General features: G+C 36.6%; 1 protein-coding gene across 3 annotated transcripts in view; it reads left to right on the top strand.

Annotated features, from left to right (window-relative positions):
• Window positions 1-10031, top strand: part of hs3st1l1 (heparan sulfate (glucosamine) 3-O-sulfotransferase 1-like1) — a 31416-nt gene extending 21385 nt beyond the window's left edge. For all 3 annotated transcript variants that reach the window (XM_077581551.1, XM_077581553.1, XM_077581552.1), the window contains exon 2: window positions 8701-10031. In XM_077581551.1, coding sequence (XP_077437677.1) covers window positions 8870-9775 — 906 coding nt within the window. In that variant the 5' untranslated portion in view covers window positions 8701-8869 and the 3' untranslated portion in view covers window positions 9776-10031. The remainder of the gene's footprint in view (window positions 1-8700) is intronic.
• Window positions 10032-27730: the final 17699 nt, after the last annotated feature.

Raw genomic sequence — 27730 nt, 5'->3', positions numbered from 1 at the left:
TGAGTAGCAGAATTTATAGGGGCCAAATTTGACCCCGTGGGTTCTCCAGGGTTAAAGTTATCTATTTATTATTTACCCCTGGTAACAAATGTAAACATGAACATGTTAAACTTTATAATGAGAAAAATAAAGAATCCTTCATACATTGAATACATCTAAATGAAAACTCATGCAGTATGTGGGAGCACAGTTCATACATTGGCTATGCGTGGGTGCAAAATATATTGTGCTCCTAATTGAGAGCTTGGTAAAAAAAAAAAAAATGGGGGAGCTAAAATAAAATGAAGGTGCCGGTATCAGATATAATGGAAGCATGTCAAAGATAAAGCAGCTTATCCCTGCCCCTGTTTTAAAATTCATACACAAACTGTAACAATAATCAATCATTCTAACTTTCACTCATGTCAATAGAGCAAAAACATACCTCTTTGTAATCAAGGCTCTTTGTTGTTGTAATTATTTTGTAGTAACACTCTTAATGAGCACCAATTAAAGAAACAAGACCGCGCTGTACAATAACTGCTGTTTGCTACACTTCGTGGCAGGAGGTTCAGTGGAATATGAAAGAGGGTTTGTTCTGAAAATGTATAGTGCCTGCTGTTTGGGTTAATTAGACAGAACACACCCTCCCGCGGCGCAGTAAACCTGCGGAGCCTTCCTCTTACGTCTGCTGAGATATAATGAATAGTGCACATCTAAAGACTGGCCTTTTTAGTCTGACCTTTTACTCTGGTGGCAGACAATTTTTTAAAGCCTTCATAAAAATGAGCCAATATCGCTCTGCTGAGTTACAATCATCAACTCAAGTGGAAGAGGACAATTAGTTGCATTCAGCTCTTGAATAACGTTCCTATTCTGGAAAATAAAATAGGATTCAGGGATGACGAGGGGGACCACATTGATGAATAGGAATCAGATTGATTGATCAAACATTTTACCCGGATAATTAGAGATGAAATAAAAATAAATACATGCATGCAAGAGTTGTATAAAGAAATATGCCAGTAAAACACAAATACTGCATCATAATCTGACAGGTGCTTCTTGTATTTTAACCCTGGAGAACCCAAGAACCATTTTCTTCTTTGGAAAATTATGAATTATACATTAAATGACTGCTATAAGTTCACTGAACACCAAAATATATGGGTTTTTTTTTCAATTTTAACCCTTGTTTTTTGAACTAGCTCAGAGTTGCTAATTTATCAAAATATATATATAAAACATACTCCTAGGCATTCTGCAACATGATATGAAATAGATTAATAAAAAAAAACAATTTTACCATCTGATGGTTTGCTGAGAAGTTGGTTTTGTTTGGATTGATTTCCAGCTCAACAAAACAGCATGTTGCCAGCCATCTTGTCACCACCACTCTGGCTCATGTAAGTGCAATATTCATCCACTAGATGGCCCCATGCAGGGAACAGAAGTGGCACTCTGGACTTTTGAAGTTAAATTTGTAAAAAAAAAATAATAATAAATAGGTATTTGTTATTTGAGTAGCAGAATTTATAAGGACCAAATTTGACCCCGTGGGTTCTCCAGGGTTAAATTCTCATGCAGTAAAATAATGTGACCAAATAATAGCGACACCATTCAGTATCCAATGCAGTTATGCAAACTACACCCAATAACAATAAACATCAAAACAAAGCATCGTTATCATAGTAATGGCATACTCTATATAATGTACTGTAACTCTTATGATATAATCCGTATGTGCATTGTAGAATGTGTATTTCAGTCATTGAGGGGGTGAATGGAACACACATTTGCATTGCCGAAAAGAATTGTGGTTTGTCCAGGTTGTTTTACTTGATTCATTTTTTTTAGAAGATATTCCACATTATGTACTTTACCTTCATGGCTGCCAATAATGGTGAGCAGGACTGTATGCCTTAAGCACTGGAAATGTATACTTAAAAAAAACTCTATTTTAATTATATAAATGACCATATAGATAGCTTGATCATTTGTCAATGCTGGGATTGGGTCTTGGTTGATGACGCATTTCAGAAATATACACATTATTAGTATTGGACCAAATATGAGACTCTCCCCCAAAAAAAAACACACACAAAGTATTGGACCAAATATATGATTTACACTAAAGCAAAAGTAATGGATAAACAAAAAAAAAAAATCCAAAGGCTATATAAAAAAATAGCATAAAAAAAGATGTACAGCAATAACTAAATAGTTATATAGAATATAAAAGCTAGCAAAAGACAATAACGCACATAAAACGTGGCAGTAGTGCAGACTCAAAGGTGATTTAATAAAAAGCAAGTGGTAAACAAAAAATGTAAAAACTGATAACTGCAGCAGATCTTCGGTTCTCTGGTGGTTTATTCCCGATATGTTGGGCATAAAAACTGAAAACTGCTTCTTGAAAATGAGTCCCAGGGGACATTTGAAGTCTGGAATGCTCATTTCTGTAGGCTGGAGCTTTATATTGGCCCTTTGGCTTTATAAACCAACGCCACCATAGTACATCAAGTTTTTGTCAGGTAGCCATGCATTGTAAAGACACACCTCATATGTGATGAAGTGATATCCCAGTTTATATTTTTGGTGGTTACTGAACTAGCTGCAATTGTAGCGACGGCAAAATAAGCCATTAAATAACATTAAATAACTGTATACAGTGGTACCTCGGAGTTGGAATATAATTCGTTCCTACGAAGTGTTCAAAGTCTGAATTGTTCAACCTCCGAAACATTTTTCCCCATAGGAAATAATGTAAATGCAATTAATCCGTTCCCAAGCTCCAAAAACAGAAAATTTCTATTTATGTTTTTTTTTTTTTACATTTATACCCTGTACAGTGTTTAAACAATAAAAAATAACTTTGCTTTTTTGTTGTGGTGTGATGGCATCAGTGGATGATAAATGCTATGTTAATGCTAGCTTTAATTCAGTGCGGAGTTTGTGTATTTTACATTGGGCATATTGTTAGACTACTACGCGGTCCTTGCGTGCGTTGTTTAACGTCAGGCACGTTGTTGAACAGCTAAGGGGGGGGTCCTCGTGCCAGTATTTACAGAAGTAGTCACGGTAGTTACAACGGCGCGATATTCTCCTTCCTAATTCCACTGTGGTTCATAGCACTGTATGTCTTTCTTTGCTGCCACTGGCACTGTTGTCTTTCTTTCGGTCCATGGCGAAGAAATTTGTCGTGGAAAAATCAAAATGGCATTTTTTACTCCGATTTTTGGGTTGAAGTCCGAATTGTACGAGTTCCGAGAGGTTCAAACTCCGAGGTTCCACTGTACTTGATACCTGGGATAATGACAGGCTTGAAATGGCCATTGACCTCTAATTTCAAATATAGTTTTAAGATTGATAATGTACAGTGCTTTGCAAGTTTTCACACTCCTCAAAAAAATGTGCATGGGTCAATAAAATCTGATGCAAGTTTAACCAACCAAGTTTATTACAAATTTGGGGCGTCAGGCAATTAAAATGTTTAATCGTAATTAATCGCAAGATTTCACTAGTTAACTCACAATTAGCCACAAATTTTATATCTGTTTTAAATGTACTATAAAAAAAATTCTAGGTTGTAATACTCTTGTTAACAAAAGTGGGGGGAAAAATTAAAATTAATAGAAATAGTTCAAATTAATTTTTGACGTTTATCGCCGTCAATGGCAGTGAATGAATTAAAAAAAGAAAAGAAAAGATAATTAAAAATTTGGGGCATCAGACAATACAATTTTTTAATCATAATTAATCGCATGACTTCACTAGTTAACTCACGATTAATCACAAATTTTCTATCTGTTCTAAATGTACAATAAAAAAATTATAGGTTTTCATACTCTTGTTAACAATAGTGGGGGGGGGGGGGAATGTTAAACTAATAGAAATAGTTTAAATGAATTTTCGACGTTTATAGCCGTCAATGGCAGTGAATGAATTAAAAAAAGAAAAGAAAAGATCATTAAAAATTTGGGGCATCAGGCAATATTTTTTTTTATCATAATTAATCGCATGACTTCACTAGTTAACTCACGATTAATCACAAATTTTATATCTATTCTAAATGTACAATAAAAAAAATCTAGGTTTTCATACTCTTGTTAACAAAAGTGGGGAAGAAAATGTTAAACTAATAGAAATAGTTTAAATGAATTTTCGACGTTTATAGCCGTCAATGGCAGTGAATGAATTAAAAAAAGAAAAGAAAAGATAATTAAAAATTTGGGGCATCAGACAATACAATTTTTTAATCATAATTAATCGCATGACTTCACTAGTTAACTCACGATTAATCACAAATGTTATATCTATTCTAAATGTACAATAAAAAAATTATAGGTTTTCATACTCTTGTTAACAATAGTGGAGGGGGGGAATGTTAAACTAATAGAAATAGTTTAAATGAATTTTCGACGTTTATAGCCGTCAATGGCAGTGAATGAATTAAAAAAAGAAAAGAAAAGATAATTAAAAATTTGGGGCATCAGGCAATATTTTTTTTTATCATAATTAATCGCATGACTTCACTAGTTAACTCACGATTAATCACAAATTTTATATCTATTCTAAATGTACAATAAAAAAAATCTAGGTTTTCATACTCTTGTTAACAAAAGTGGGGAAGAAAATGTTAAACTAATAGAAATAGTTTAAATGAATTTTCGACGTTTATAGCCGTCAATGGCAGTGAATGAATTAAAAAAAGAAAAGAAAAGATAATTAAAAATTTGGGGCATCAGACAATACAATTTTTTAATCATAATTAATCGCATGACTTCACTAGTTAACTCACGATTAATCACAAATGTTATATCTATTCTAAATGTACAATAAAAAAATTATAGGTTTTCATACTCTTGTTAACAAAAGTGTGAGGGGGGGGGGAAATGTTAAACTAATAGAAATAGTTTAAATGAATTTTTTACGTTTATAGCCGTCAATGGCAGTGAATGAGTTAATAATATGGTACTTACAATACCAGCTACATTTTTAACTTGTTACTGTAACAGAATACATTTTTAAAGGTTGCAGTATCACTGCCACATAGACACAGTGCGCTCTATCTCACTCGAGGGTATGCGTGTTTGGCGTCCTCCCGCTGGCCCACATGTGTTCAGTAGAAATAGACTTTAGTTAAGTGATCTGCCAGACAGTATGGCTGTCAGAGGTCATGTGAGAATCAAGAGATACGCATCACGTGCTGATTAAAGCAGTGAGGGACGGTGTTGTGTGAAACAATGGCGCCTTCCAGGTGGTGGTGTTCTGTGAGACGAGTGCGATTGGATGAGACAGCAAGCTTGTGAAGCTGCTGAGCTGTTAGCATCGGAGTTGGCATCTCTTGGCCATGGAATGGCTGACAGGCAGGAGTGCCTGTCACAGCGCATAAAGGCCTCACTGTACTCCCACTGGTTCTGTAAGGGTGGGATGGCTCTCCTGAGTCCACCTCTTGGGGCCAGAACTACACCGAGGCCATGTGGAAAGTGAATGCATGAGTTACACCTTTGTTTTGTTAAAAAAAATTCTATTATGTTTTGGGGGGTTTTCTGGAGGAAAAAAATAAATAAAAAATTACATTATGTAAGAGAATGGCCTTTGGTGGCATTGTGTGAAACTGTGTTCCTTTCAAATGATTTGAGTTGTTACTTTAAAGAAAAAATCCCATATTATTATCTTAATTATGCCACATAATATTCATATATGATACACAATTATTTTTATATATTTTTATTTTATTTTTATTTTTTTTCTGGAGATGATACACAATTATAATAGCTAATATTTGGAATAAACACAGACTTTGCTGATGAAAAAGATTAATTAAATTAAGATTAATTAAAAAAAAAAAAAGCCTTTGAAATTATTTTGATCAAATTTATTCCAATCTCATTAATATGATAACATTACTGTTTTGTATTGTATGCCAAGAAGGCAAAAACAAGCAATATCAGAAACAGTCATTGTTATTGTTTTTTTTTGCATGTATTAGTGCAGTTCCTAATTATTAATTGATGGGGAGGAAACACACGCACACACACGCACACAGTGAGGATCTCTTTGCAAGGTTTAAAAACATCACATTTTTAAATGCCATGAATTTTTAAACTTCGTTTAAAATTTACAATACATTTTATGATCTCCCAGGGCTGTAGACTAACTTCCTTGGAAGACATTTATTTTCATACTTTTGACGCGTGTGACATACAATTTGAACTCACATCTACCTTCGAACTTTAACTGCAGTATAAGATACAAAAATATAACATTTGTACATTTTCCCCAGTAAACTATTTGGCATAGAACAATCAGATGTGCAGAGGTTTCAGAATTTTTTTTTTCCCATGCAGGCACTATCTTTGTTTGTGAAAACGATCTTACCAGGACCTTTGCTGCTTTGTTTGCAAAGCTTGACGCTTTTGTTTTGACTAGCACTGTGTCAGCAACAACTCTCCAGGCTGATTTTCCTCAAGATGCCTTCTGAAAACATAGCTTCTTTTTGTGAATGGATTTCAAATCACTCTGTATATACCGTAAAATATTGTGAATAAGATGCATTTTTTCCCCTTAAAAAAATAATACAAAATCGTCCCACTGTACTATTCACACGTTCATAAAAATTAATAACAATAATCCATCATCCATAAAAATAAAATTGTATAGAAGTTTACCGCTACCTAGATGTTAAAGACATGCTTACATTCCAGCATGATATTTAATGTTTATTGCTACATTATTGCCAGCATTCAGCACTGGCTCCAGCGTTAGCCTTTCCAACATTAGCTGGTAGTTGCTAGCTAGCAGCAAGAGCCATCGGATTACTTTTCAAAAGCAGTTTAATAGACAAAATAAATGACTCCGCACACTGGTGCTGACAGCCTCACAAGTTGCGTTCCTACTGTTGACGTTTTACCACCAGGCTTACTCAAATGTGCTGCTAAGGCCTGCAAAATTGCTACTGTTGTGCGGGCCTTACGTCAATCACATTCAAATTTATGGGGAGAGACTGATTTGACATCTTTCTTTCTAATGTTTCCAAGAGCAAATTAATGTGCTGCTACGCACAGTTGAAATTTAAGTAAATAATATTGATTATCTAAAAATTAAAGCCAGTTGATCATTGATTATTTAGGAAAACATGATTTTTAAAAATTCTTTGAACAACCTTAAACGCATAGTTTGTAACCTTGATTTAAAAGTAATTACACTTTATTGGTATGTTTTAATCTTTATTTGTTCATATTATTAACTCATTCACTCCCAGCCATTTTCACCGAAGCAACCCCCTTCACTCTCATCTGTTTTACTGGATTTTAATTGATTTTGCAAGGTCCACAGAATATTGTGTTCTTTTGCTATTTTAACATGGAACCTACCAAAAGAAAGACTTGAGTCTCTTCTTTCATCAGGATAAAAAATATATATATATTTGTATCTGTTTCCGTTTTGCAGAAATTAGCATTAGAATATAGCTAAGTTTTATCGTTATTCACAAAGCTGTTGAACACACTGGCAAAAAGAGCTTGTTGCAACATGGCCCTGACTGATCTCTTATACTCTGCTGCCACCTGTTGGCCGTTTTTGTAATAACTACCATTGCTTTAAGCGACCTCTTCATGTCAGAAGCTGTATCAAAGCCTTCTGTATGTGCTATCATAAAAAAAAAAAACATTAAATAAAAATATATAAATACGTTTTGGGGAGTGCAGGACAAAGTACAACAAACAAATGAGTGAATTTTAACATTAGCAGCAAACAACAAACTTGTTTCACTTTTGTTCGAGAATAAAAAACAAGCATTTTTGATATCCCCCAAAAGAATTATCAATCATTGAATTGTCAAAAATATAAATCGCTCTAAAACTACAGCACATTTAATGAAATGGATGCCTTTGGCCCCTCCCCCCCAAAAAAAATTGGGCCAGTATAATAAAGGATGCCTGCAAATCAGTACATGAGCACAGAGGGGGGGAGAAATTATTTTTAAGGGATAATTTGGGCGGCGTATTATACACGGGATTTTATGGTACGTTCACAAATTCCAAAAATAATAATAAAACAAAGATATTCCATTATTTTACTTTCCCGTGGTTTATATGGGTTCTCAGCAGTATAATTAATCTGATTTAATGCCAGAAATCAAAAGTTCAATATGTTTGCTGGATTATGATGCCCTACCATTGATTTGTCTTGGCATTTATAGGAAATCAAAGTCACCTACAAGTGGGAACTCATCTGATTCCCTCCACTAAATGTGTCTTTATATATCCATGCAGCATTGATATGAAGGCAATCTAAGGGGGGTATTGATTGGAGTATAGATTCTGGCCTGGTAAAGGAAGACAAAGCACTCAGCGGGCCTACTGGCCTTCAGCCACTCTTGCATACCTCAGTTATGCTTCCTAACGAGCTGCATTGTTAGCCATTTTTCAACGGGAGAAATTACAGAATCAATAGAAAACCCGCTTGATACAGTGAGAAGAGAAAGAAGATTGGATGAAGGATGATGAAGGAGGCTCAGAGAAAGATGAATAGATATCATCCTTTTGGAGATGATACACTTACAGAAGACATGGATTGTATTTAGGGCTGGATTGCATTTTCAGGGGAACGAGGAAGGTGCCAGTTCCATATAATGCAGACATTCATCCCACACCGCATACGTCAAATCTAAAAGCTTTTCTCTTTTCTCTCTCTCTTCTTTTTTTTACCCTACAGATGTGCTGTGGACTGCCTGTAATTTCTTCTCCTGCTGTTAAAATTCCATGGCCGACAAAACCAGCACTTTCCGCTGCTCTTGTTACTACTGAGCCAAGAAAGCCCGATCTGGTTTACAGCTAAATCACAAAGTTCCTTTTCTCAACCCGCCACCTTCCCGTCAATCAGCATGGCGTGCTTCCTGGCATCCGCCTTTCTTTTCGCGCTCCAAACGTTTGCTGCCCCTCAGGCAGGTGTTATTTTAGACAGAATAGATCTTAACACCGACGAAGATGTGGCCTTGTCTCCTCCGCCAGGGACTAGCAAAAGACCCCCGCATAGCATTATAATCGGGGTGCGTAAAGGCGGTACGAGGGCCCTGCTGGAAATGCTCGACATCCACCCCGAGGTTGCCGCCGCCGCAACTGAGGTGCATTTCTTCGACTGGGATGAGAACTACGCCAAAGGCTTGGAGTGGTACAGAGATCTGATGCCCTACTCGTACCCGCACCAGATTACAGTCGAGAAGACCCCAGGATACTTCACGTCGACTCTTGCACCCGAACGCATCTGCGCGATGAACTCCTCCATGAAGCTGCTCCTGATTTTACGTGACCCGGCCGAGCGGGTGGTCTCGGACTACACGCAGGTGTACTTCAACCGTCTGGAGAACCACAAACCAGTCCAAGCCATCGAGAACCTCCTGGTACGAAACGGCGCCCTGAACACCCGCTACAAGGCCATTCAGAGGAGCTTGTACGACATCCACATGCGCAACTGGCTGCGGCATTTCCCCCTGGAACAGATTCATATCGTGGATGGGGATTTGCTCATTCATGACCCGTTGCCAGAACTTCAAAAAGTGGAGCGCTTCCTCAACTTGCCTCCCAGGATAGTCGCCTCCAACTTCTACTTCAATCAGACGAAAGGATTTTACTGTATTCGAAGTGACGGTCGAGAGCGATGTCTGCACGAGTCGAAGGGACGCCCGCACCCGGTGGTCAACGGTACCGTGCTCCAACAACTGCGTTCTTACCTGCAGGAACACAACAGAACCTTCTTCAGGCTGGTTAAGCGCACCTTCAACTGGCAATAATAAACCACCAATACATAAATAGTACTCAAAAGAGGCAGACATTTTAAAGAACTGACATTTAAAGCCTCTCAGTTTCTAGAATTCTCTAGTTTCTGCTGACTGGATATTAACTGCTTTTACACAATTACGGCAAGATGGAACATTCTTCAACATTTTCTCTTTGCTGTGAGCACATAACCGATAAAATGAACTTTTTTTTTCTTTCTCTGTCTTGTTTGATATCCTTGTTCTTGATAATAAATTGTTCTTTTAAATGTTTCTGGCATGCCAGTGTGCTATCTTTCTCGCTCTCCGTGTTTCGTCTGTTTTAGCGGAGGTGTCGCTGTTGTGGAAAGTAGACATTAATGCAAGGAAATGGGTACCCTGGAGCACAGCTTTAGTAGTACAGGAATCACTAATGGTTTTGGACACTGAAGGTAGTAGCCTGTTGCCCAAAGCTGAATCAGTTCATCTCAGTCAGCACGCTCAGATCCCAAAAGCCTTTTTTGCATTTTCCTACTGCTCTGCTCAACATTACACTCATGTGAAAAAACATTTTCTAACCTTATACGTGTTGGATTTCCTTTTTTTTTTTTTTTTTTTTTTTTTTTTTTACACATCACTTTCAGGAATAGCATTTAAAAGGCAGATTTCCTTGAAACATCACTTCATGCTATACACAGCATGGGTCATGTTTCTTTCATTGATTCAGTTCAGAACAACAGCTGAAGTTGCGACTACTGGGAGCTGATAGAAATGTGGTCTCTTTAATGTCTGCAGGACTCTCATGTCATTAATGTATCCCAGGAAAATGTGTATTGATGTTCACTATATGGGCACGAGTATAGTATATATTGTGCTGGGAAAAAAAAATGTATTAGACCACCTCTCAATGGTTTATGCAGCTGCCCCAAATTACAACAACAATAATTAATAATCAAACAATAAATAATAAAAAAAATTATTTTTAGTGCTAAAACTATCACTAAGATTTTTTTATCCATTCATTTCAAATGTATTAATAATAACCAAAAAATATAATTAATTGCTTTTTCAAATTTTACAGTAATTATTTATTTGCATTCCATAAAAGTTAAGTCAACTCATTTTTTTATTTTATTTTTTTTATAAAAAAAAATTATAATTTTTTTTATTTATTTACAATCATGTTCTATGCAGCTCCACTCACTCAAACATGGTATTCTGAATTTATATTGCTATTGTGGAATATGAGTAAGACTAAAAATGACATCACATTTGCTCATTGCTCAGCTATTGACTAATCACTGGTCAACTTGCAAACGTCACATGACCAAATAAAATTAAAAAAAAACAAGCGAATCATAATTGGTCTTTACCTGATCTGATGTAATTTTCAAACAGCAAGTGGCAAAATGGCCTCCCTATGATAGAGATTTTAAAAATCTGCTTAATTTATATTCCACAAAAGCAACATTGATCACAATGCCGTGTTTCGACTAGTGAGGGCACATACAATATATTATTGAAAAGAATAACTTTGGGTTGAGTTCGTCTCTGTGTGCCCTGCGATTGGCTGGCAACCAGTTCAGGGTGTACCCCGCCTACTGCCCGAAGCCAGCTGGGATAGGCTCCAGCACCCCCGCGACCCTAGTGAGGAAAAGCGGCCAAGAAAATGGATGGATGGATGAACTTTGGGTTGACTTTCCCTTTAAATGATTGTGTTCGCGTTAGCTCAGTGAGTCGTCTCAAATTTGGGTTTGAAGTTTAATCCAGTTTAAAATTCCTCATTTCTGCTCAAGATGGTTCAACACTGAGAGCTCACTGAAATTGAAATTCAAGCACTTCACGATGATAGATCGTCTAATACATTTATAAACATTGTGGGCTACTGCAAATCATTATGAATCTATTGTATTCATTTGCGGCAGGTGTAATGGCCAAGTTCCATAACTTGTCCTTACTGAACACAAGATGGGAGTGGACGCAAACACAGTGCCTTGAAGAAATATTCATGGCCTTGCCGTTAATTTATTTTATTTATTTATTTATTTTTTTACTTGTTTTGTTTCATTGTTTATATATTTATATATATCACTTTTTTATGCAGATCCAATAAATAAAGCTCAGTTAAAAAAATAATTTAAAGGTTTTAATGCAACAAAATGGATGAAGACTCAATGGGGTAAATATATTTTTGCAAAACCCTGCAGCTGTGAGCTATAAGCTGTCACTTTACCATTTTCCCCGTTCGTTACAAAGACGGAAGTCAATTTGAATGCCGACGCACAATTACTGCTTTCCTGGCGGAAGCTGCATTACAAGTGCAAAGTTTTGTCTGAGGAGACAAAAAAAGAAAAAGGGAAGCTACCCGGATAGAATGACAGTCAAGGATCAACATTGGCCTGGATTTCACTCGCTGGCGTGAGCTAAAAAAAATGAAGCAATGGCTTGTCCTTATGGGAAATGTGGTCTTCCTTCGGGCATAACATTACCTCTTTTGTCTATGTGGTGCCGCCATAATTAACATAAACTGAAAGTTCCTTAGTGTTGCTTTAATTATAAGATTTGTACAGTACAGGTAAAAATAAAATAAAAAAAGAAGAGGAAGAAGAAGAAATAGGGATATTCAATACCACTTTTTTTCAGACCGAAGTAATCACCAATACGGATACCAAGTACCGATACCACCAGTACTTTTGATACATCAAATTTATACAAAGAAAACAATGAATGACACAGTTTTAAAGACCTATATATCCCATTATAGCATTTCCCTTATAATTGCATGAAATAAAATTTTCTATACTGTACTTCGAATTTTTCATTTTAATCAAGAGGGCGGCCAATACTTATATCGGTCGCTGTCGCGACTATCGATACCTTGAAATAAAGCCTGGTACTGGCCCAATACAAATACCTGTTATTGGTACCCGCCCATTCCACGTAAAAATACTATAAAGCACATCACATGGGACGAATTAGGTCAGCAGTGAGGGGCAGCTTCTGCCACTATATTCATGTTTGATGATATTAGTTTTCCATCAACAGCTAATTCACAAATCCATCTCACTTACACATTAATATACAGCATTAATCTGGTATACTACAGTTGCCATTGAGCGATAAATTTAACATTCTGGCACATTGCCATGAAGGCGCAAAATGTTAGGCAACACTGTTTTTCTTATTTTTATTTTACTGTATTTATTTATTAATCTTGAGCTCATATTTACTTACAGGGTCGGGGTCTTGCCTGCAAAATGCCCCCCCTGTGACGTTTACTCACAATTAAGTGTTTTACACATGTGTATTCTGTTCTATTTGATTGCAGAAGACAAGCAAAACCTTGCACGGGGAATTCTCCCTTTTGCTCACCAGGGGGCACTTACACACCAGAATAATTCCTGACCACAGGACAGTGAGAGAATATTTAGTGGAAGTGCTTTAATCTCTCTAGGATCCCTTTTTTTTTTTTTGTACAGAGGCACAAGATTTGTTGCAGTGACCCTGGATGATATCTGTCTGTCTTTTCTGGTATGTAGCTATCACACAGTAAAAACACACTCCCTCACATAACCTTTTATTCCCCTGTGAGTATTAGAGTTGAACATTTACATTAAGAAATAATAAAAAAAAAAAAATAAGAGTTCGTGAATAAATTCTCATTGGTATCAAATTTATTTATACCAAAACAGCTGTGGTTGCTGGAAGAAACTGACTGGGTAGTGGATACAGAATGTAAACATATATCACATACTGCACTACGAGCAACTTTACAGACTATCTATTCAGCAAACGAGACACAGAACTTTAAGATAAGTCATGTCAAGACACCAATGCTGACAAGTGGCCACGATTGATTGAGTCGCTTGTCACTGCATGTCTCTGATAAATGCCCGTCTGAAGTGTAATTAAAATTTTGAGGGGTGAACCAAAGCAATCTTCAGTCGATACTTTTTTGCCGGTCTTGTCATTCTCAGAACGTCTAATGATCCGTCTGGATTGTGATTGATGAAGTAGTTCATCAAATCAAAGTGCAAAGAACACCCTCTGCTTGCTAAACAGAAAATCATCTTCAGTCAGGCTGCACCGGTTTGCACGAAACAGCGCTGTGCTGCCTCCGCAACTCATTGCACACTGGTTTATGTTATGATAATGATCCAATCTCTCCTAAACATGTATCCCACTGTTATGTCTTCCGTTGTGATGAACAAATAATTCATTTGTTTGTTGCTCTTTGTTACATTGCCTCAAGTACAGAGGGTGTGTGTTTGATGACATCCCGTGGCACTCAAAGGGAGGAAGGTTGCCGCGGCATCCGGCTCCTGGGAGGAGAATAAGAACGTGCCTGCTTATTTGCACAGCATTATGAATATCTCTGATTAATCCTTTGAGGTGATGAAAAAAAAAATCGCAAATGTAGAGGAGTGATTTGAGTTGGCGATGACGAAAAATGTGAGAGGGGTTGCACAGTGTTGCACAACTATGACATCCTGTTGTTTTTTTTGTGACACTGTAGTTAATAATAATAATACATTTGACTTGGAAATGCCATTCAAGACTCTCAAGGATGCTGTGCATCAGAAGGTAAGAGTTAAAAACAACATTTAAAACATCATTCTACAGATTAACTCATTCACTGCCATTGACGGCTATAGACGTCAAAAATTCATTTTAACTATTTCTATTAGTTTAAAAAAAAAAATCCACTTTTGCTCAAAAGAGTATGAAAACCTAGAAAAAAAACATTTATTGTAAATTTAGAACAGAAATTAAATTTGTGATTAATAGTTAGTGAACTAGTGAAGTCATGTGACGGGCCTAATTAAAAAAATTAAAATAAGGGGCAATTAATTTAATAATAATACATTTGACTTGGAAATGCCATTCAAGACTCTCAAGGATGCTGTACGTCAGAAGACTAGAGTTAAAAACAACATTTAAAAGATAATAATAACTCATTCACTGCCATTGACGGCTATAGACGTCAAAAATTCATTTTAACTATTTCTATTAGTTAAAAAAAAATCCACTTTTGCTAAAAAGAGTAAGAAAACCTAGAAAAAAAACATTTATTGTAAATTTAGAACAGAAATTAAATTTGTGATTAATAGTTAGTGAACTAGTGAAGTCATGTGACGGGCCTAATTAAAAAAATTTAAATAAGGGGCAATTAATTTAATAATAATATATTTGACTTGGAAATGCCATTCAAGACTCTCAAGGATGCTGTACGTCAGAAGACAAGAGTTAAAAACAACATTTAAAAGATAATAATAACTCATTCACTGCCATTGACGGCTATAGACGTCAAAAATTCATTTTAACTATTTCTATTAGTTAAAAAAAAATCCACTTTTGCTAAAAAGAGTAAGAAAACCTAGAAAAAAAACATTTATTGTAAATTTAGAACAGAAATTAAATTTGTGATTAATAGTTAGTGAACTAGTGAAGTCATGTGACGGACCTAATTTAAAAAAATAAAATAAGGGGCAATTAATTTAATAATAATATATTTGACTTGGAAATGCCATTCAAGACTCTCAAGGATGCTGTACGTCAGAAGACTAGAGTTAAAAACAACATTTAAAACATAATTCTACAGATTATCTCATTCACTGCCATTGACGGCCATGGATGTCAAAAATTCATTTTAACTATTTCTATTAGTTTAAAAAAAAATCCACTTTTGCTAAAAAGAGTAAGAAAACCTAGAAAAAAAACATTTATTGTAAATTTAGAACAGAAATTAAATTTGTGATTAATAGTTAGTGAACTAGTGAAGTCATGTGATTCATTACAATTAAAAATTTGAATCGCCTGACGGGCCTAATTAAAAAAATAAAAATAAGGGGCATTTAATCGTAATTAATCGCATGATAATTTTATATCTGTTATAAATGTACAATAAAAAAAATTCTAGGTTTTCATAAAAAAAATTAATGAAATGAAAAAAAATGTTAAACTAGTAGAAATAGTTCACATGAATTTTTGACGTCTATAGTCGTCAATGGCAGTGAATGAGTTAAATAAGAGTTTGGCTAAAGGTTTTGCAGCAAACGATGTGGAGGAGGAGTCTGGAGCGAAAACAAAGCATTCCTGTTATGACCAGCATGATTGTGAGCTGGCTTCACACACGCACACACACTTTCATTATAATCTACTGTATACTTTGGTGAGAATTATGTTGTGTTTATATACTGTCAAACATGAATGTTTATAAATTAATAGAAAATAACTGTGAGGTGGAAAAAATGTCAGAGCTAATTTTAAATATGTGTTCATCATGTGATGTCTGCAGGGTATTATCAAGATGAACGTTGAAAATAATCTTTAAACAATACTTGAATAAACTGATAATAATAATAATAGCCTAATGAATCATTTTTATTACCTAAGCGTGAAATGTGCACTTTCACACAATGGAACCTGCCAGTATTTGCATTCCAATTGTGGTGTTTTATACCGAGGACCTTCTTTACTCACAAGCATCTTTTACAAACAGGCCAATAAATCTTGCATTGCTTTATGGTCTCATTTATCTGAAGTAAATGCACAGATCTGGAGAATATCTCAATGAAGGATGATCAAGATTATGCAGCAAATGTGTAGAATTTGCACTTGACTGGATTACATGACAGTGCGTATGTAAAATTATGGGCACAAAAAAGCTAAACGTCACATAATGACAATTTTTTTTTGTTGCTGTGAATCGTCACCAAAATTCACATGCACAACCTTACTCGTGTCAACTTTAACCTCTGAAAATACCAAAACAATTGCCACAGTATTTTGGATTTTATGGGCATTAAGACCCTTTTCCCCAACATACAGTGTGCTTATAAAGGGTATGTAAACTTGCAATCACAATTGTAGCACTTAAATGCAATATTAACTTTATTTGTCGCTAAGATATTTAAAAATTAAAGTTTTTTTTTGTTTTTTTTAGAGCTCAGTATTGTTCATTCGGTAATTTTACTGATTTGACATGTCATCATCATTCACTCTCTTTTTTTTTGCATGTGGGTGAGTATGTGTATGTGCAAATAAATGTTGATGCATTGTCAACCCATTGGAGGTAGCTTACTGAAATTCTACAAATAGGCTACTACTCAGAAAACTGCAGGACTCTGGCCCTCAAGAACCGATTGGGGAAGCCTGATGCCCGGTGTTGTCATAGTTAAAAGACGAACCACGATGACATCCACCGCACTCGTCCGCAGAGCTCAGAATCTGCCTGCCTGCACCTTGTAGTCAAGTCCACCAAAATCATGGTACACCACCTGCGCCACAACTTAGCCCTGCTCCGAGCTGGTCTACAGTCTAGTCTACTTTCACTCACCAAATTGTCATGTGCTACAGAAAACACCATCAGTCAGTCAGAATGCTTGCTGTGTTGACAGGTATGTCAATTTGCCGTCATGGACTAATAATGGTTGGGGTTAGGAATAGGCTCAGTGAGATTGTAGTACAAAATATTTAATTAACACTAAAACAATCACTGGCCAGTTAGCTCGATGGACTGGATTCGATTCCCTATAACTCCACTTTTGGTTAAGTTTACTATTTTTTCAATATTTAACATAGCCGATAGAGAACACTTAATTTGGCACATTTCAAAACAACCTATGTGGTCGTTTTTTTGTTGGAGGACTGTCTCTGTCTTTGCCACTATTTCCAAAGTTTCTCTCCACTTGGTCAAGCATAGCCGATGATAATGGATTTAGGATTACACCCAAAAAATGAGCGAATGAAAATGAGCACACGTCGGTCTACGAGTCCCCTTTCAACCCTCCCAATCCGAACCTCCAACAGAGCAGACAAAGACTGTTCGCATGATCGAAAACTGAACATCTTTACTTTTGCTACAGCTCTCATTAACCCTGGAGAACCCACGGGGTCAAATTTGGCCCCTATAAATTCTGCTACTCAGATAACAAAGACCTTTTTTCTTTTTTTTTTACAAATCGAACTTCAAAAGTCCAGAGTGCCACCTCTGACCCCTGCATGGGGCCATCTAGTGGATGAATATTGCACTTACATGAGCCAGAGTGGTGGTGACGAGATGGCTAAAATGCAACAAATGAAACAAAAAATATATATTGTTCAATGTCGCTGTGTATTTGATTGATTATTTTTCTTAAATTCTAAATAGTTTACTGACAGTTTTTGTTATTCAGATTTTTCGAAATGATACCCCTAAATCCCAAAAGGGTCAAATTTCGCCCTAATCCTAAATTAGGGAATAAAGGGTTAAAATTGAAAAAACATATATTTTGGTGTTCAGTGAATTTATAGCAGTCATTTAATGTATAATTCATAATTTTCCAAAGAAGAAAAGGGTTCTTGGGTTCTCCAGGGTTAAATTGTGCACTCAAAATAATGGAATATGACATGAGTGAATTGATATTCACACAAATATATGAATTCATCAATGAATTTATGATCACGTTTTCTCTGGCACTCCCATAAAAACACAAACAGAATCTACTTTAGTTTGAGCTCAACTCTCAGCTGTCATAGAAGCCCACACATGGCTGTAAACTGTCTTATTTATACAGTAAGATCCCCTGCGCATGCAGTTTGTGTGTGTGTGTGTGTTTGAGAGAGAGAGCGACATGGTGTCTGTTCTTAAGGCCTCAGTCACTTCACTTTCTTAGCCTCCTTTATCCCTCAATCCTCCCCGGCAGCTCATGTCTATTCAAATCCAGTGCTGGCGGAACTGTGACAGAAAGCATTCCGCTGTGAAATATGAAATCTTAGTTCCTCCGGGTGTACAGTAAAGCCCAGAGTCCCTGCTCTGATTCTTCCACAGCCAAACAACAACAAAAGTCTGAGTGCACAGCCACGGCAACGACAATCCCATTTATAGCAACCCTGGCCCACAGGAGGCCAATGTCACATTTTTTGCTATTTCCAGACCTTGCGGAAAGGGGCAAAAGGGAGCTTGAGAAAGCGAGAATGTCTCACTTCAAGTCTGTCAGTCTTTGTTTGACTTTTCTCCGTCAGTTGGGATTCTGGCTGCTGTTGGAAGCTGCTTGGCACATCTTTTGTTCATTCATCTTCATCTTCTGGACTTTTTTTCATGGCTGCTTGGCTACGGTTCAGCAGGGGGAGGCTTATGTTTCATAAAGTCATCCATCACACAGCTTGAATTTTATTGTTATAGCTCCTCCATGCAGTGAATATGCTTCTTAACCTATTAACATTTACTTTTCGATAACAAATGAAGCTTGTGACTCACCTTGCTGTTACTACTTCACTTCATAACAGCTTGTGTGTGTGTTTCTTTTCTAAGTACAGACAGATTAAGAAGTGTTGAAAAGAGATTTCGGCGGAAATGATAACATCAGCTCAGATACCCCTGAAGTCTTCACAAGAACAAGCAGCCCTTGTGTGCTAATCCACCCGCCGAAAAGGGCCACATTTAACAAGAGAGCAGTCGAGTAAAAAGAAACAATCTTGTTTGAGTCATTTTACGGAAGTGTGCTACAAAAATTATTTTGCAAGTTGGCTGCTTGGTTTATATAATGCACTATACATTTTTTTTTTTTTTTTTAATTTTTAAATTATTATTATTTTTTTTTTATACATTTATTATTATTATTATTATTTGCATTGGAAGCCCACATATGGCTCTCTCACATTCACGTCATTAGTGACTTATGGATGGATATATATTATTAATATATTGGATATGGTTATCTATTATTAAACACATCATATATTAAAAACGTTTAATCTTGTGCATATCTAATCCATCAACACGATTGAACTGTCTATACAGTTCCCGAATAGACTTTTTAGACCATCGCTGCTTTTCAAATGCAAAAGTGACATTTCTAAGTGAGAAAGAAGAGAGTGTAGCATGTTATCAATTTAGCAGTATTGAATGAAGGGAGAAATTGTTAAGTACAACCTAAATGGAAAATCCATGGTGATACAGTGACATAAAGGCTCACAATTATTTATATTCAGTTTGCTAAAACTGCTTCTTTATGAGGGAGCATAGAATGAGACTGTTACGCCTTTATCATAAAATGCAGCTGCAGCAGATAAGACGTTCCAATTATCCTGCTTGTAAGTGACGTACTTGATGTACGTGATTTTCCATTTTATACAGTTTGGTGGGAAATGCAAACATTTGTTCATTAGAATGTTTGTAAGATTTAAATATATGTGCTTTCCTATGGCCTCCATGGCAGTTGTGCAGTGGCCACATAATCGTAATTTTTTTTCTATTCAACAGCTTGGCATTAACGTACAAATGGATGATGGCATATTCACACTCTTTATTCAACTATGGGAGTGAAGACAATGCAAGAAAGGGCACTGACTGATTGCCAGAATGAAGAATGTCAGCAAAGGCTTTCATAGGAAAGAGTCCATGAATCTGCTCTCTCGAATTCGGCATGTAACCCATTTGCTGCTATTTAAACATTCAAACCTCTTCTCATATCTTAGGAGACTCCTTAAATGTCTGAGAACATCCTGTTTAATACAGTGATGGTATTGGTTGTCCTTTGCTTGGGCTTTTACTGAATGTCGTGTCTTGTAAGTGCACATCAAACCTTTTGGCTCCATGCAGAATCATGTACAGTATTTGGCTTATTCAAAACAACACACGCTTTCTAACCAAACAATCAACATGTCAGCTTTTCAGAAGAAAAAAAAACATCCCCTGTGTGAGTCTTATCCCCTAAAAAGAAACAACAACAAAAACTGAATTTATTTCTTGTCCTTTCTTCCTGTCAACATTCGCTTGCCTGTTCTTTGATGCTTGGTTTCTCCCAGACCTCAAAACACTGACAAGTTGATTCTGCAGAAAGTGTGAAGCAACTCGAATGAAGAATTAGCTGTTTTTGCTGGACTGTGCATATGTAGGCCTACAGTGAGTTTGCATTTTCTTTTATAGGCAATATCTGCTGTCATAAATTGATTTTGGGTGTTAAAATTATTATGAACATATATTAAATGAATTTATTTACACTTACCAATATTTTTTGGGAGTGCACTTTATGACTATAAAAAGGAGATGCTAACTTTTTGTCCTTATGTGAGGTCAGCAAATTAAGCTAACTGAGAAGAAGAAAAAAATCACAATAAATCTTTTACAAAAAAATTTTATACACTGTCCTTCATCTTCAGAAGCAAAATGCCCTTTGTTTAAAAAAAAAAAAGCTTCAAGAGGTTTTAAGAGTAGATTGCCACAAGCTCACGCATTTCACACTTCAGTGCACTTGCTAGTGAACACTGTCAAAATTATATCCAAGGACACATTTGCGCTAAACATTGCACTGATGAATGTTTTTTAATCAGAAGTTGGTAATTTTTTGCAATTATATCTCAGGTCACAAGGATGGATGATGGATATATCAATTAGAATGCCACTAATGGAACACAAACTTGAGAGGGACAGTTTTGGGGGAAAAATGCATAGCACCCTCTAGTGGAAGTGCTATATAATCCTATTTTGATCAAGGTATTCTTCCTGGCAATGATTTGTAGTAACAGTTGGATGAAGTGAGCTTTAATTTAGGCTGTATTGTCTAGCGTCACAAGTGAGTTAGAGCCTATTCAAGCTAATTTAGACAGGTAAAAAGGCCACATATAGACAAAAAAAACCTCAAATTTACACCTACTGTATTGTCAGTTTATTGTAGGTTTTTTTTGTTAGTTTTTTTTTTTTTTTTAGAGCTCAGTATTGTTCATTCGGTAATTTTACCGATTTGACATGTCATCATCATTGCTCTCTCTTTTTTTTTTTTTTTTTGTATGTGGGTGAGTATGTGCATGTGTGCGTGCGTGTGAGTGTGTACTCATTAGTTCACCTAAAACCTATTAAAAATCCCCTACCGTTCACCTAAACCGAATACTTACCAGCTAGAGTCGTGAAGTTGTCAGGAGACCCGAGGAAGGATCAAAGAAAAGAAAGGAAAGTGAAATCCAGCACCGACCAGACATTACTTACTATTACTAGTACTGTATTGTCAGTTTAAAGTATTGAATAAATTTAACATGTATGTTTTTGGAATGTGAGAGGAAGCCTAAAATACATATAAAAACTGATTATTTTTTATAATAATTGAAAAGTGTTTGTGTGCATACATTCATGTGTCTATCAGCCTAAGCAGTACCTGACCCTGCTCAGCAGGAAGTGAGTTTATCTAATAATGAGGGACACACAGGGTGCATCCACACTCCCCCCTCATTCCTGCCTCACTCCTTTTACAATCTCCTTGCAAGTCAACTTTCACTGAAGCAATAACTCCGTCCTACCTTTGCATACTTCAAATATTGTGATTAGTTACCATATTTAGTTACAAGTGAGGGGCGCGCTGTGCTATAGACATCCACACAAAAAGAGCAAAATCCTCAACAAAACTCTGCGAACTAAAGCAAGTCCAGGCCAAGGCGAAAAGAACCAGGTCACCTTGACCCTGAGTTACTGTATGTTTAATCATGTTACTAACAGATGCTGTGCCACCACATCATCCACAAATTGGTCACCGACAGGTACTTTTGCACAGAAAATCACATTTTCTAAAAGCTGTGACAATGTTGCATGACAAAAAAAAATCCTTGCTAATCTATGAATGCAAGCTCAGATGAATACGCACACACACACACATCTGTAACCTTCCTTCCCATCAGTGCTACAGTATCAGTGGTTGGAGTACTCCCCGTTCTCTGGAGGACGCCCGGAAGCCACCTTTGCTACTCACCTTATCTCTAAGTTCCCACCACTCGCAGAAAGGGAGGTCTTTAATTTGACTCTTATCATGCTAGAGAAGAATTGGAGATGAAATAAAGGGTATGTGTGTGTGTGTGTGTTTGCCGTAGGAGGTCAGAGAACCAACTAGCCCCCACTGCACATTGCCACATTGCTACTTACCCATACCTACATTTGACACACAAAATGGACACGGGACGATTGAAATGCACTTGTCTGTTGGCTTAGATTTAGAGGCACCTTACGAATATACAGTGCACTAAAAGTTAAAAGTTGTCATGTGACATTACACATTGACTGTAATAACGCTAAATCCTAAGGAGAGGGGTCAAAGGTCACTGTTGAGAAGGCCTGTCGTTCCAACTCACCAATGCACCGAATGAACACAATTTCCAAAGAAGATGGATGAATGACTTTTCTTGCCTGGTTATACGTTAGTTTGAACACGAGGCGTCTGGGCCTGGTCCAGTATAGACCAATAAATCAGGGATAGGAAACCGCATGAGGCCCCTGACCACACTGTGAGTGGGCTCCGACATAAATTTTCTTAAAACGGAAAAAAATATTACACATTTTTGAAGAAAATTTTGAAGAAAAAGTTTGTTTGTTTTACACACAATAAAAAATCTTGAAAAATGCTGATAAACATTTACTATGTTTTTCATGAGGAAAAAAAGGGCTAAATAGGGAGGGAAAAATGGGAAAAATACCCTAAATATTAAAAAAAACATGTATATACTTAAAACAAATCTGCAAATATATGAGTTTGTGGGTGTTGAACTGCAAGTAAGCTTGAGGACAAACATGGCTTAAGTTGCCTTATACTGATCTATACAATGAGTATACCTAATTATTGTTTCTGGATTTGGACAAACATAATATATGTCAATAATATAAAAAAATTGAACAAAAATAAATTAAAAAAAATTAAAATAATAAAAGAGAGCTATGATGATGACATGCCAAATCGGTAAAATTACCGAATGAACAATACTGAGCTCTAAAAAAAAAAAAAAAAAAAATTAAATTAAAAAAATTTGAGCAAGTTGATTTTTTTTAATGCACAAAATGAGTTGGTTTGTAATTAAACTGTATTATGCTGTCCTTGAATGGTAATTTTTTTATACGAGATCACGTTGCAATCGGTGGTGATGAGCCATACAGTAGTTATAAAAGACGTAATTCTCAAAAATAATAATAAAAAAAATATATATATATATATTAAATAAAAATCATGCACAATTACAAGACAAATTTCTTCTTTCTTAGATTTACACACAAAAAATATATAGTTGAAGACTCCCACTTTGACTTACACAATACCTACTGCAATGTATTTCCTTTAATTTTGAAATGAAGATGCTATCTCAAGCTAGCAAACAAGCAGCGCTAACCCCACCCCCCATCCCCATTCCCAGTGTTGAATATTTTCATCTAACCACCATTATGCTGTTACTCGGCTCCGGCAAATTAAAAATGCATTCTGATTATTCTACTGGAGAGAGTTTTGTTTTGAGTATGCGGACAAGGGTGCTCATGGGACTCTAAACGCTCATTTGCATTGCGAAGAAGACACAGTACAGGAACGCTGGAGACAGAAAACATCTCAGGCCCACCCTGTTGGCGGAGAACCTGGAGACTCACAAACCTTTGAAGTGGAAATCAGCCAGCGCCGGGAGGAGGGATGCCAAATTGAAATGTCTTTTGACAATGACAGTCATTGTTGTTGCCCTGAGGAGTGGAAGAAACATATAGAAACAGACACAAGAGGAGCCATCATGACACTGTTTTTCAAATGTAATTTTGGGGAAATGGCTTTTTATTAGCAGACGTGCCATTGAGGTCACGATAGTTGTCATGAATTTCCTGTTGAGAATTTTACAATAATGTGTGGTAATATTGTAGCAAACAAGCTTGTAGGCCGTGTAAGTGCAATGTTACTTTGCAGCACAATAAAATGATCAGATAATGTTTATTTGTAGACATCACTTTACAATGCTGATTAGATTTGTTATTGTTTGGGGAGACTGGGAAAGAAACATTGCTTCAGGTGATTGTCTTTGAACTGGAGACAAAATTGAACATTTTGTGTTTTGGGGTTTTATTTTGAATCGTTTATGCAGAATGCGCAAAATTCCTCTCAATGTGATATGTCATCAAAGGATTTACCAAAAAGACCTTGAAAACGCTATTACTCATGAATTAATCATGCAAGTGGGCAAAGCACAACATTCCCAAACTGAGACAGCTGTTCTAAATGAGGCAAATATGCTCCACATTATATAGCCAGAAATAGTTTTAATACAACGAACAACTACCCATTGCAGAAAACAGAAGAAAATAGTTAGCCACTATGTTTTCAGAACACATGCTCAGTATGGTTCCTTGGATTCTTTCTTTTATTGTGTTTGAGAGGCAGAGTTCCAAGTTGAGTTCAACTAACCATCTGCTTGGTTATTCTCGTCCTCTCACCTCTGTAAATACACACTGCACACAACACAGCGGATACAACACAAATAATGCAAGCTTTTAGCCTCAGAAGCTTTAACTCCAAGCCGCCTCCTTTCGAAAGGCAAAAACAGTGGCGAAGCCCCTCGGATGTGCTTATTGGTGCCATTCCTCACGCAGATTGGCCCTCATGTGGAGCGTCAGGAGGACCCCACTCGCCATCTGCTGAGAGGTGACTGCACAACACTGAAATACAAAAACAATTGTGGACGCAAGCCTTCTTGTGTGGACCTTGCATGTTTTCCAAAGGTTGCCTGGGTTTTCTCTGGGTACTCTCGCATCCCATAAACATGCTTCGTTGATTAATTGAGGGCTCTAATTTGTCCATAACTAATTTGGCTGGAGAATAGTCGAGGGTGTACCCAAAGTCAGATGAGGACAAGCAAGAAAATGGTGATAGAATCAATGTAAACATATGAATAAACAGATATCAAATATTTTGGTATTCAGATATCTTACTGAAAGTTCTATTGATTAATCAACTATTCGGATTGTATTTGTTTGTTTGTTTGGTTGGTTGAATAAAGAACAGTTATGAATACAGAAGAGAAAATAACACATTTACCTAATAATGAACGATGAACGAATGAACGAGCGATTTTGCCGGCTAAAATAGCACATTTGAGTAAGCCTGATTTGCTTTTTTTTGTTTTGTTTTTTAAAACTGAAGGAACTGTAGGGACTAAAACTGTGTCAGGCTGTCTGCAAAAGTGAGTAGAGTCATTTTTAGTCTATTAAACTCTCTTTAAAAGTAGTTCAAATGCTCCTGCCAGCCAAAATGGCGCACTAGCATAGTAGCTAGCTGCTAGCTAGCCACTACACGGTAACACTGGTAACAGTATGTCAGTGTCTGGGTAGCTAATTAATTGAAGGTTTTAACAAGCCGTCCTTGACTAGCGATTTATCATGACTTTAAGATGACCTTGTGTTGATGTTGGCGGCAACAGCTTGTGACCGTAATATAAACCGGCCCAAAATACAGTCAGGAAGACAAGCTAAGTCAGCCGTCGCGCAACCACGCACAAAAATAGTCTGATAAACATAAAAACAGTGACGCTAATGTCTCACTCAATAAAGTAAGAAGTTTTCACAGTTCACAGCAGCATTACACTAAAGTCATTCAAAGTCCACAAAGGTGTTAGATTATTATATAAAAACTCAGATTGTCACACATCAACAAAAATCGTGTAAGTCTGTTGCGCATGATTGTTTTGTTGAGGCTCAGGGGATAAATTCCCATCCTGTCAATGTGTCAACTTCTTAAACTGCACGTTATGCCGGCAAACCTTTGATGAGTGAGCTTGCTCTGTGGCTTATAAACAACTCAGCTTGTGGCTCCTTTTTACTGAGTGAAATATTTTTGCTTATTTTTGCTTAACGCTGCAAATTCACCCAAAACACCCTAGGAAGAAAAAAAAAAGCGGATTAAAAAAAGCTGCATGTTTAAATGTTCCCAATTAAAAGCAGTTCTCCCCAGGAGACAGGGAGCAAATGAGTCCCGCATTTTGATGCAGGCGACACCGCTACAGTAGTGACACATTTTCTATTTTGCCAATTTAATTATCCACATAATCTTCAGATTGTGTTTAAAGAACTGCAGGCATGCGGAGGATTTATGTTGAAGACACAGTGGAAGAGTCAGAGCACATATTGTATCAGATAGTATCAGTACATATCTTATCCACACAACCCAAACACATTCCCGCTCATCAGACCTTGAGCAGCACAAAGAGCACCAAGCATAGTTGTGCATTGGGTAAATATTTGATCTCATATCGCGTGAAAGTGTTTGCTTTCCTCAATAATGTCTTGCATATTGATCTAAATACAGTACGTTTATATTATGAGTTGCTGTATGAATTAACAAGTCAACATTTGAAAGTGCTGCCACCAAGTGGTGCTTTGTATTAGAATTTTCTCCCCAAAATTGCAGTACATCAAGCAAAGCATCACCGTCATTGACCTGGTTAAGTGACATGTGTCACATATTAAAAACCATATCAGCATCAATAAATAAGGGCTTGTTATAGTATACACGCAGGGTGATCTTGCAGTTTCAGACACAGGGGTCTTGGCAAAACTTGTTATGGGAATGGCAACTGTTTTCCTTCGTGTCCACTTGCGCTCCCCTGTGCTCTCACCATCCCTGGCTTGCTGAAATTTGTTCCCATATGCATTATAGAGTACGTGTTCATGTTTGTTTTATTGAACATTATATTATGCTTCAGCACAGCGGCGTCCAAATAATTTTATCTGAAGACCGCTTAGAAAAACGGGCCACTTATATATATATATATATATATATATATATTTTTTTTTTTTTTTTTTTTTGGGGGGGGGGGGGGGAGCTCAGTATTGTTCATTCGGTAATTTTACCAATTTGACATGTCATCATCATTGCTCTTTTTTTTTCTTTTTTTTTTGTATGTGGGTGAGTATATGTATGTGCGTGGTTGTGAGTGTGTGCGTGTATTCATTAGTTCACCTAAAACCTATTAAAAAATCCCAAACCGTTCACCTAAACCGAACACTTCGAGTCATGAGGCCGTCAGGACACCCGAGGAAGGACCAAAGAAAAGAAAGGAAAGTGAAACTTATATTATTTTTAATTATTCAAGGACACCAAAAAATTGTCAATCAAGCAATGCATATTTGTGTAAATGTTTTTGTTTTTAACTGCTAGATCAGGGGTGGCCAAGTTCGGTCCTCGAGAGCCACTATCCAGCCTGTTTTCAACACACCTGATTCATGAT

Source organism: Vanacampus margaritifer, chromosome 12 (genome assembly GCF_051991255.1).
Source record: "Vanacampus margaritifer isolate UIUO_Vmar chromosome 12, RoL_Vmar_1.0, whole genome shotgun sequence".
In the NCBI taxonomy this organism is placed as follows: domain Eukaryota; kingdom Metazoa; phylum Chordata; class Actinopteri; order Syngnathiformes; family Syngnathidae; genus Vanacampus; species Vanacampus margaritifer.
This window is presented reverse-complemented; position numbering and strand designations above follow the sequence as displayed.